The sequence below is a fragment of the Periophthalmus magnuspinnatus genome, chromosome 7, assembly GCF_009829125.3.
Source record: "Periophthalmus magnuspinnatus isolate fPerMag1 chromosome 7, fPerMag1.2.pri, whole genome shotgun sequence".
NCBI classification, from domain to species: Eukaryota; Metazoa; Chordata; class Actinopteri; order Gobiiformes; family Gobiidae; genus Periophthalmus; species Periophthalmus magnuspinnatus.
Window position 1 is genome coordinate 33,046,579 of NC_047132.1, and position 10,523 is coordinate 33,057,101.

At 40.0% G+C, this 10,523-nt stretch overlaps 1 protein-coding gene across 1 annotated transcript; it reads right to left on the reverse strand.

Annotated features, from left to right (window-relative positions):
• Positions 1–933: 933 nt before the first annotated feature.
• LOC117373080 (sodium/potassium-transporting ATPase subunit beta-1-interacting protein 3-like) lies at positions 934–10,124 on the reverse strand. The gene is made up of 6 exons (XM_055222772.1): positions 10,074–10,124; positions 8,003–8,140; positions 6,377–6,457; positions 3,797–4,009; positions 1,030–1,094; positions 934–937 (listed from the first exon to the last, which is right to left on the reverse strand). The coding sequence occupies exons 1-6, from the start codon at positions 10,122–10,124 to the stop codon at positions 934–936; spliced, it is 552 nt and encodes a 183-aa protein (XP_055078747.1).
• Between the last annotated feature and the right edge of the window lie 399 nt (positions 10,125–10,523).

Sequence of the window (10,523 nt, forward strand, 5' to 3'; positions counted from 1 at the left end):
CCTGAGTGCACGACAGGACGAGTAAAGATGAAGGAGCTCGTACACACACACACACACACACGCCAAAGACTGAGCCGCAGCGTGACTGATTTTTAAATTAGTTTTGGCTTTTATCTTCTAATCACTGAAATAAAACCACGGTAAACTTGAGGTAAGCAACAAAATAATGATTTTTATTATACATTTGAATAAAACAGGGGAAACCGTAAAGCAGCGTGAACAGTGGGCACGTTTAGACAAATCAGAGCTAGAATAATCACAAAACCAAACAACTAGATTAGATTTTTGCTGTGTTTTTATGCACGAAAATCCACGTGTCTGACTCATGTCTCAGTTTATCTTGAGTTTTTAGAGTAAAGACGAGATACAGACTTTTAGATAAATATTTTGCTCTTTCACCTTGTGCCTTTTCCACTTTAGTTTGACCCTTTTTGCATATTTTTTCTTGTCGAAACCTGCACAGGTATGAACAGGCAGAACAAAACCTGATTACACACATCAGATAAAGGTTTACAAAACATTCAAAACTCTCATAACTCAGATAACCATCAGATTTTTCATGTGCAGGGAAGCAGCCGGTGTGGTTTAGCCTAAAAAATACATAATAAGCACTAAAAAGCACATTATTATTGTGATTTATTTACATTTATTTGTGTGTCGAGCGCTACATCGTCTCTTTAAATGGCTCATATAAATAGGTGAAAGTAGGTCAGAGGTAAACGCGGCGCTCGTCCCTCCGAGTTTTCCTGGATTCCCGCGTCGTGTTTTGACTTTGGCTTTCGTCACAGATATTTAAAATCTAAAAGAACACAAAAATATTCACTTAAATATACAAACTATGTCTTCGTCATAAAGAGATCGGGTCAATACTGCACCTACACGAGCTAGAACAGCAACGGAAAAGGTTTGGACGGATGGAATTCAGCGTTAAAATCAACTGAACGGAAATAAGAAAAAGAAAAAACAAAGGAATGAAATCATATAAAACATAAATTAAAATGATAAATAATACTTTTTGTTTGAACATACTTACAGGTGTCGTCGTCATCTGCAAAGGCGTTGACGACGTAACAGGCGAAAACAAACCCCAGGAGCTGAAACGGAAAGAAAATGTCACGGTTTTATTTTAATACTTGTTTTCTGCACAGAAGAAGAACTGATGAGAACAATGAGAATCTGTACAATTTCAAAACAATTTACATGTTTTTAGGTGAATGAAAAGCAGCAGAAAATTAACAGCATTTAACTTTTGTTCTGATGGAAAACGAGGATTTAATGTGTTTTTTTCTTCCCTGCTCCTTTTTGAGTTTAAATAAGAAAAATATGTGAAATGTGCATTAAACGTACTGGAAACATGTGTTTATTAATCTTCAAATAAAATTAAATAAAATAAATAATAAAATAATACAATTAAAATAAATACATGCATAAAATAAATAAATAAATAAAAATAAATACATAAATAAATAAAAATAAATAAATACATAAATAAATAAAAATAAATAAATAAAAATAAATAAATACATGCATAAAATAAATAAATAAATAAAAATACATAAATACATAAATAAATAAATACATAAAATAGTGATTCAAATAATTTCTTAACAAGATGATTCTGAGGGATTTCTGTTTTGTATGTTTCATGATAAAGATGTACAAAAAGCTGAGCTGGACCGATATATAGGTTCACCGATATATCCGGCCGATATTTGCACTGTTTTGCATATGGGATATTGGCCTTAACTCTCCTGCCCCGGACGATATTTGTATTGGCTCAACAACTGCTGTGTATATCTGTATTTTATCTCTTTAGTGCAACGACGGCGTTCACAAAATGTGGGTTAGAGGTAAACACGGGGCTGTGGATGTATAAAATCATTTGTGTTGAGATAAATTTTATATAACAAACAAATAAATAACAGCAGACACAATAAATAAAATTAAAATCATATATTTATGGGAAAAATTATTAAAATCCCACATCCAACGCTCTACCAACCGAGCCACTGTCGCACATTATCTTAAAACACTACGACTAAATATTGTCTAACGTAATTTTACATAATGTGAGACAGAATCACGTGTCTGACATCATCATTGTGTAAATATGTTTTGTTTCGTTTTGTTGGAGTCATAAAGAACAGAAAACCAGACCAGAAACTCCCATTTAGTTTCGATGCAGTGAACACGAAGAAATAATAAACTGAAATTAATATACAATTGTTTTTATGGGACAAAACAGCCAGTAATAAACAAATAATCCAAAAATGAAATCGGATTTTCTGTGTTTAGAGACGCAAAAGAAACGTGATCATCAAACCCCCTCGTGAATCGCACTTAGACCCGTCGCTATAAAACATCTGAAGTCATAAATTCAACTTTTTAGGCCTTAAATCTGATCACACAGCCAAAAAATAACTACAAATGTTGTATCGTATTGTATAAATGTTTATAATATAATATCTGTCGTCTCTAATTGCAGGACACTCATTATTATTACACTGGAAATCTCTTTGTCTTTCTTTTCTCTTTGGTTCAGAGATATGATGTGTTTTATAAAACTCAAAAAAATGAAATACACGTTAAGAGGATGAACAGATTTCTCCAGATGTGGCAAAGTTTTATCTCTTATTTCACAAATTTGCAGGTGCCGTCGGTGTGGTGTGTGTGATAAGTGTGAATATTTAATTGGTGTTGTGTTCTCTAAATGTTGTGCTGACATGGGGCGGGAGGGGGATGTTCATTATAAAATACAAGGGTCATTCAATAAATAAGGTGAATTTTTCAGTATAAGGACTTTTAAAACAGTTAGAAGCTTACTTTTTTCTTTTTTTTTTACTTGTTTTTCACATGGATTTAATTTCTTTTGCGGATAAAAGTTTGGGCGATTAACAAAATGGCCGACCAAGAAGCTCCAGGATTGAACAGCGGTCAGTTATCACGTTTTTTGGTTTCTGAAGGTGCAGACTCGTTGAAATTCATAGGAGAATGTGACTGTGTCTGGTTCACCTCAGGAGACCTCACCTCTGCAGCCTCATCCTCAACTCTGCTCCGTCTTTAAACTATTTAGACACTTGTAGACATTTTTTTGGCTGAAACGTGACACCGGACACAGTGACATTCTCCTGTGAATTTCAACGGGTTTGCACCTTCAGAAACCAAAAACTTGATAATTCTTCTTGATCGTCCGTCTTTGTTAATCGCCAAAACTTTTATCTGCAAAAGAAATTAAAATCCATGTGAAAAACAAGTAAAAAAAAAAAAAAAAAGTAAGATTCTAACTGTTTTAAAAGTCCTTATACCGAAAAATCCACCTTATTTATTGAATGACCCTCGTATTTTTATGTATTAATTGTATTTATTTTGCGCTTGTACAGGGTGATGTTTCTATATCTCACTGCTTTTGAAAAAGAAAAAAAAAGGGGGAACAACCTAACTGTATATTCCATTGTAATCTGTCTTTCTGTCGGTGTTTCTAATAAAATTGGAAAAAAATAAAATAAATAAATAAATATCTGTTAATCCCTCAGTCGTCCAGTTCAAATTTAAATCTGTAAAACTGGACAAAAGTACAATTTTTCTTTTACTTTGCCACAATAATTTGCACAATTATCTTTGTCAAAAACTGCACATGTTTAAACAATCAAAGAAATCCCATTCTCACTCACATCTGATCTGTTTATCTGACAGTCCCATAATCTGATAACTCCAGAAATCAGATTACTATTGGATTTCGCGCCTGTGTAAACACTGATCATTGTGAAAGTGTCTTTGGTGTAACAGGACGACTCACAGCGACCAGCAGCTGGACGACGCAGTGCAGGACTTCGATGTACTGGTACTCGAGCCAGCAGTGCAGTACTGTGGTCAGCTCCGGGTTATGCCGGTTCGTCCAGGAGGCCGAGGGCAGCGAGGGCGAGGGCGGGGCCTCAGGGCCACACCCGGGACTGTGATCCTTCCACCACGAGCGATGGGACGAGATGCCCAGGGTCAGAGCGTCACTGTCCTGCAGAAACGACCAGAGTTTAACTGAAACTGTGCAGCTGATGTCATCAACCTGCCCCGGGGGTGTCATGCTAACTGGAGGCACTGCTCTGTCTGGAGCTCTGTGACTCAGGGGGGACTTTAACCTGAGCTTTGTTTTTACACAGTCTGGACATTAAGAACTGACTCATCTGAACTCCAGCAGGTGAGCAGATCCCTCTCAAATAACATCACAGTCACAAGCTAGTTAGCATTAGCATTAGCATTAGCATTAGCCAAGCGTTTTTCAGTTAGTCTCTCATCTTTTGGGGTAAAATCAAACTTCTAAACAGGACCATGAGCTCGGACTGATCACAGGCTCCTGAAAACATGCTCTTTAAATCCATTTTGTGTTTTTTATTGAGATTTCACACAATCTTAAAATGTTTTTTGTCATGTGTGCGTTTTGTCACGATGGAAATTAGTACTAAAGAATCAACACTAGAGCCACAACACAAACATCTGACAGAGAAGAGTTTACTCACATGTTTATTCTAAATATGTTCAGGTTAAGTAACTTATTTTATACAAAAAGCAACAATATCTACAAAATATGAGCTTAGAAACAATATTACGATCAAAGTCATAACATGAGCGGAGTATTTATTTAAATCGGACTTCCATGTGCTTTCCCCAATCCACACGTTTCTCCCAGGAATGTTTCGCCAGATTAAACTAAATGGAGACGAGTAAGTGACAGTTACAATTACATTTGTCTGTATTAATGACGTTCCTTCGGCGTGTGGTGAGGTGGACGTCTAAAAGGTTAAGAAAACTCCCGCACACTGTCTCACTCTCCATTTATTTTAACTCACACAACGTTGGTTCCTCTGATCTTCCTCAGATTCCTGAAGAAACAGAGGGACTGAAACGTATGTGAGAGTTTCCTTAACCTTTTTAGATCCGGTGCTTCTTCTCAAACGCACTGACTTTATGACCAAAATCACTGATCGGCTCCAGTCCACATCTCTTACTTTAAATGTTAATAAAACGATGGCAAAAGATCAAAAATGAGCAAACTGAAGTGGTGGAGGAATTTAAATATTTAGGGATTGAGTTGGAGCCAATATTTGGGTTCAAAAAGCACATCAAGCATCTAGAAGCGATGATCATTCCTCAAATAAACTATTGTATTTCCAGTTGGTCTCGAGCAACAAAGACGACATTAAAACCAATAAAATCTCTGTATAATCAGGGAGTAAAAGAAAGAAACCACTGAAGCATCATCCGTGTTCAATCGTTACAAAATTATAAAATGTTAAATGTTGAGAACTTGGTTGTGTTTTTGGATGTGCCATTAATACATTGAATTTAAAACAACACTGCACCTCCACCACTTAAGAGATTTGTCCAGCTTTGTTCTGAGCTGACCATCAGAACATCCAGGTCCACCAGAACATCCAGACCAACAGAACATCCAGGTCCATCAGAACATCCAGACCAACAGAACATCCAGACCAACAGAACATCCAGGTCAACCAGAACATCCAGGTCCACCAGAACATCCAGACCACCAGAAGATCAAGACCACCAGAACATCCAGACCAACAGAACAACCAGGTCCATCAGAACATCCAGACCACCAGAACATCTAGGTCCATCAGAACATCCAGGTCCACCAGAACATCCAGGTCCACCAGAACCTCCAGGTGCATCCAAGTCACTCATACTACACTAAAGAATGTTACAGGCTCCAGACTGACCTCTGACCTGAGAAACGGCTCTTATAGTCGCCTCTGTCAACACTGATTTGCACGAGGAGTTTTAATGGGAATTTTTGACATAATATTTAAGTGATTTTAAATGTGGAAATGAGTGAGATGTTTTTAAGTGAAAGAACAGGAGAGTTCAGGTCTGATGGAAACGGACGGAAATGTAAATGTATTTTAATAGTTTATAATCTGCCCGGCAACAGCAGATGTAAATGAGCTTTAGTTTAAATCTGGTGAAAGTATCTCTTCTTTTATGAGATTAATGTATTTGCACCTGGTCCCTGTTAAAATAAAACAATAAACACAACAACACAATGACATCTTACAGCTCAGATCTATGGAGAGGCTCACGATAAGAGTATAATAAAGTGTTACTCTATTTTGTTGTCTCAAACGCGATCACAATGCAGCGTTTAGCCCCGCCCCTAGACCCGGACCTGCTTCAAAAACCCACAGACTACAATGACGTCCCTCCCCATAATAAAAAAACATCAAAGTGCAGTGTTTAGTCGAAGCTCCGAGCCGTGTTTTGGCTGTAAACGTCCGGCCTCCTGACGGCGTGGACCTGAGCGGACGGGGCTGTTTTGGACGTTGCGACTCTGTAATTATGAACGACTTAACGTGGCCATTACGCTCACCTTTGAAAGCCCCGCCAAATCCAGGTAGAGACAGCAAACAAAGACATTCCAGCCGACCCACAACAACGTCCAGAGCAAGTACTGCAGGAGAGAAAAGCGTCGTGGTTAATAAACAGATAAACGACAGAAAAATATACAGAAAAAATTAAAAAAAACATGGGTATTTTGGTTCTTAGATTATATTAAGTAAACAGAGATGTGACAGTAGTGGGAATATGGCGATAAATATGGACCAAAACGAGACATAAGTCGTTCTCTAAAAGCTTTACGAAGTGCTGTTGTACAAAAGTCACAAAATAAATAACAAAATACAAAAGTTCATTTAAAAACACAGATTTAAAGGTTCATATCACTATTTTCTGACCTGGAGTTGTGTTTTTTTATTTCATTCACACACGTTTAACGCACAAACCTGCAGATTTAGACTGAGTTCTTCTTCTCTCAAGCTGAAAACGCTCTGTTCCACCTTGTGATGTCATCATGTGGTGATACAGGAAGTGCTCCACTGTGTTTTTAAACTCCACACGCCTTCATTTCTAGAGTCATTTCGATGCCGGACTGCGGACCTGTGCCAGTCCGTTACACGTTCACTCCCGGGTCGCACAAAAACAGAAAATAATTTATCAGCGTCGCATCTTCTCCGACGTAACTTTCGCCCGTCCCTCATGACACGATAATAAACTCGTCTGTAGGAATATAATGAAAATCCTGAGAGGAAATCGCCACAGGAATCTATTTGAGGTAACGGCGAGTTTATTCTATCTGTGCTGGATCTGCTCTTGTCTCCACGACGACGAATCACGTTTAACACATCAGAAACGACGCACAAAAGTAGAGCCACAAGAGAGTGAAAGTGAGACAAAACAAAAGAGTTTGGAGAGGTTTTTTGCAAAAGGGAAAAGGACAACTGAGGAGCCAGAAGAGGAGCCAGAAGAGGAGCCAGAAGAGGAGCCAGAAGAGGAGCCAGAAGAGGAGCCAGAAGAGGAGTCTACGACCTCCAAGAAAAAGAAACCTAAATTTAACAGACAACACCAGTAGTCCTACTTAAATATGGGTTTCTCGCTTCAGGTGAGTCTCATGCGCCGAAGAGCTAGCTAACGAAGCTAAACGTTACTGTCATTTCCAGCATTATATTTCTGTGGACTGGGCTTTTCTGCAGCGACGGCAAAAAGACAAAATTACAGAGCAAACCGGACATAAGAAACACACTGTGGGCGTCGTCGTCTCTCCATCACGCCTCCATGGAACGACCTCCATCACAAAGAAACAAGCGGTGAGTTGTATTTTTCATGCACTTTACTTACGTACAAGGCCGGTCTGTGAAAATAAAACCTGTATTATCCTGGTTCGTGGTGCGAAAAAAGGTTGGGGACCAGTGATTTGGATGATTTCAGCTCTGGAAGGTAAAAAAAAAGCTTGAAAGCTCCCACTTGATGACATCACAAGGTGGAACGTCGCATTTTGAGCTTTGCAGATGTAACAAACTAATCATAAAGTGTGACTCAAACGTGTGTGAATGAAACAAAACACAACTCCAGATCTGTTTTTTGAGGAGGAAACGTCTCTATATTTCGTCGTCGTTTTGCCGTTTTCTCACAGATTTCAGACCGTCCCGTTTCCCCTCACCGTGACGACGTAGCGTGACCTGTACTGGACCGCTCCGAACAGGCCCAGGATCACCATGACGACCTGGAGGAAGTTGACCAGGATGGGGGCCCACTGGTACCCGAGGAAGTCAAACACGTGTCTCTCCACAGCCGTGACCTGCGGAACACGGTTAACACAAAACACGCTTTGTTATTCAAGAGTTTTTGTGCGTCTCATTTGCATTTCGGTCGTGATTTTGTGTGGAGAATAAAATTTATGTCTTCCCCCGGGGTCGTAAAGATCAGAAAACGGGGCCTGAGCAGCTGTAATTGATGCTTCGCAGTGACATCACGTCGGAGGTGTTCTGCGTGTACGTGTATTGACGGAATGTTCAGCTGTTACCATGGAGACGCGACGCACACATGAGCAAACACGTACGATCGTTTGAAAACTCAAGAAAAAAATACAAAATGGATCTAAAAAGCACATTTCCAGGAGCGTGTGGTCAGTCCGAGCGTTCATGATCCTGTTTATGAGTTTGATTTTACGCAAACAAGTGACTAAAGCTGAAAAATTGTTGGCTAATGCTAATGCTAATGCTAATGCTAATGCTAGCTCGTGACTGTGATATTATTATAGAGAGACTTGTTTAACAGCACAAATCAGCTTCACCTGTTGTAATTCAGCTAAATCAGCTCTTTACGGTCAAATTGTGTTAAAATAAAGCTCAGATTAAAGTTTAACAAACCTCAGACGGAGCAGTGCCTCTAGTTAGCATCACACCGCAGCTGCAAAGTATCAGTAATAGCAAAAAAAAGATTCAAAATATAGACTTTAAAAAAAAAAATCTATTCTGAATTTCCTTTAGCGATAAATAAAATATATGTAGTGTGGTATTTATGTGCACTGTGGAACTTTTCTGCTCGTTTCCATGGAGATATTACACTGTTGTTTTGGAATCAGTTACAGAAGTGTTACATTACCGGTTTATATTTAAATAAAATAAGTCCAATAACTCCGCCTGTATTCATACTGTGCAGCTGACGTCATCGATATTCCTTGGAGGTGTGATGCTAACGGGAGGCACTGCTCTGTCTGAGGTTCGTTAGACTTTAATCTGAGCTTCATTTTAACACAATCTGACCGGAAAGAACAGATTTAGCCTGATCAACAACAGGCGAGCTGCTGATTTGTGCTGTTAAACAAGTTGCTCTCACGTAACATAACAGCCACAAGCTAGCATTAGCGTTAGCATTAGCCAACAGTTTTTCAGTTAGTCTTTCTCAACTTTTTGTGTAAAATCAAACTCGTAAAAACAGGACGCTCGAATCGTGTTTTTTCTTGATTTTTCAGGCGATCTTAAAACTTTTTTGACAGTGTTCGCTAATGTGCTAATTGTGTCGCCATGGTAACCTCCACACACACACACACACACACACACACAGAACACTCCGAGGTGATGTTCTGCGTGTGTGTCAATTGTATTAGTGAAGTATTATTAACGTTATATTCTTTCTCCGGCTTTTTAAACACAAAACTAATCCCAGTTTGTCAGGAAAAAAAGCACAAATCTGAAACATTCTCAGCTCATGTTACTGCTCTACTTTTCATCTCGGTTGTCGTAGTAACGAGCCCAGGGGAGGATGCTGGAGCTCGTGAGGTCTTCAGAGATGGGAAAAGGGGGCAGGGTGGGAAACAGGGGCCGGGGGCAGAGCGGGCGCAGCAGTTTTATTGTGGTGTTTGTGACGGAGGCGGTGAACCTGCAAAACATCTGCAGCTCCACGGCAACGACGGGCTTTAAAAACACTGTGGGGCTTTACGCGGCTTCAGCTGCAGCCTCTGAGCACATGCATTAATGATGAGTGTGAGCAGAAGGTCAGTGTGTCTGTGTAAAGTGTGACATACATTTCACTGTGAGGCTTTAAACTGACTCTGAGTTTAAAGGAAAAAACACCAAAGAGGAAAAGTTTAGCACGAGGTGAGAAGTTCCACAATTAGACTTTAATTAAACCAAAATAAAACACAACATCATGAATCAAATGAGTTCACTCAAAGCTGCTGTTAGTGTGTTATGAAATGGACTTAATATAAAGAATAAAAAGCGTTTTACCAGCTGCAGAGAGCACAGGGTGATGAGCGCGCAGCGTGGAGAGCAGCGCATCCTCAGGCTCCAAACTCTGAGAAGAAAAAACAAGGAAAAAGCAGCAGCGCCGCTTAAAACTCTAATATAAAACACAGAGACCCCCGAGCTGCGCATCCATGACCGGAGTCCCACCTCCACAGAAAAACACGTCCAAGAGAAGAGCGCGCGCTCAGGGGGAGGGGCGCGCGCTCAGGGGGAGGGGCGCGCGCTCAGGGGGAGGGGCGCGCGCTCAGGGGGAGGGGCGCGCGCTCAGGGGGAGGGGCGCCGCATGGAGCAAAACAATGTCCTGTGAAATGAGGCTCCTGATGTCGAGGATGCGTTTTATTATGAGCGGGGCTCCTAAAGGAAACAGAGGAACAGCCTCACTGCGCCACCGACCGTTCACCACAGGTTTAACAGTTCTACACACATGGTCTT

Bases quoted from the DNA above. Each gene is read 5' to 3' on its own strand.
- LOC117373080 (XM_055222772.1), bottom strand. From the start codon at position 10,124: ATGCGCTGCTCTCCACGCTGCGCGCTCATCACCCTGTGCTCTCTGCAG. The intron at 8,141-10,073 runs GTAAAACGCTTT...CGTGTTCCGCAG, and splicing joins CCCTGTGCTCTCTGCAGCTG to GTCACGGCTGTGGAGAGACA. The intron at 1,095-3,796 runs GTGAGTCGTCCT...TTTCCGTTTCAG, and splicing joins TCGTCCAGCTGCTGGTCGCT to CTCCTGGGGTTTGTTTTCGC.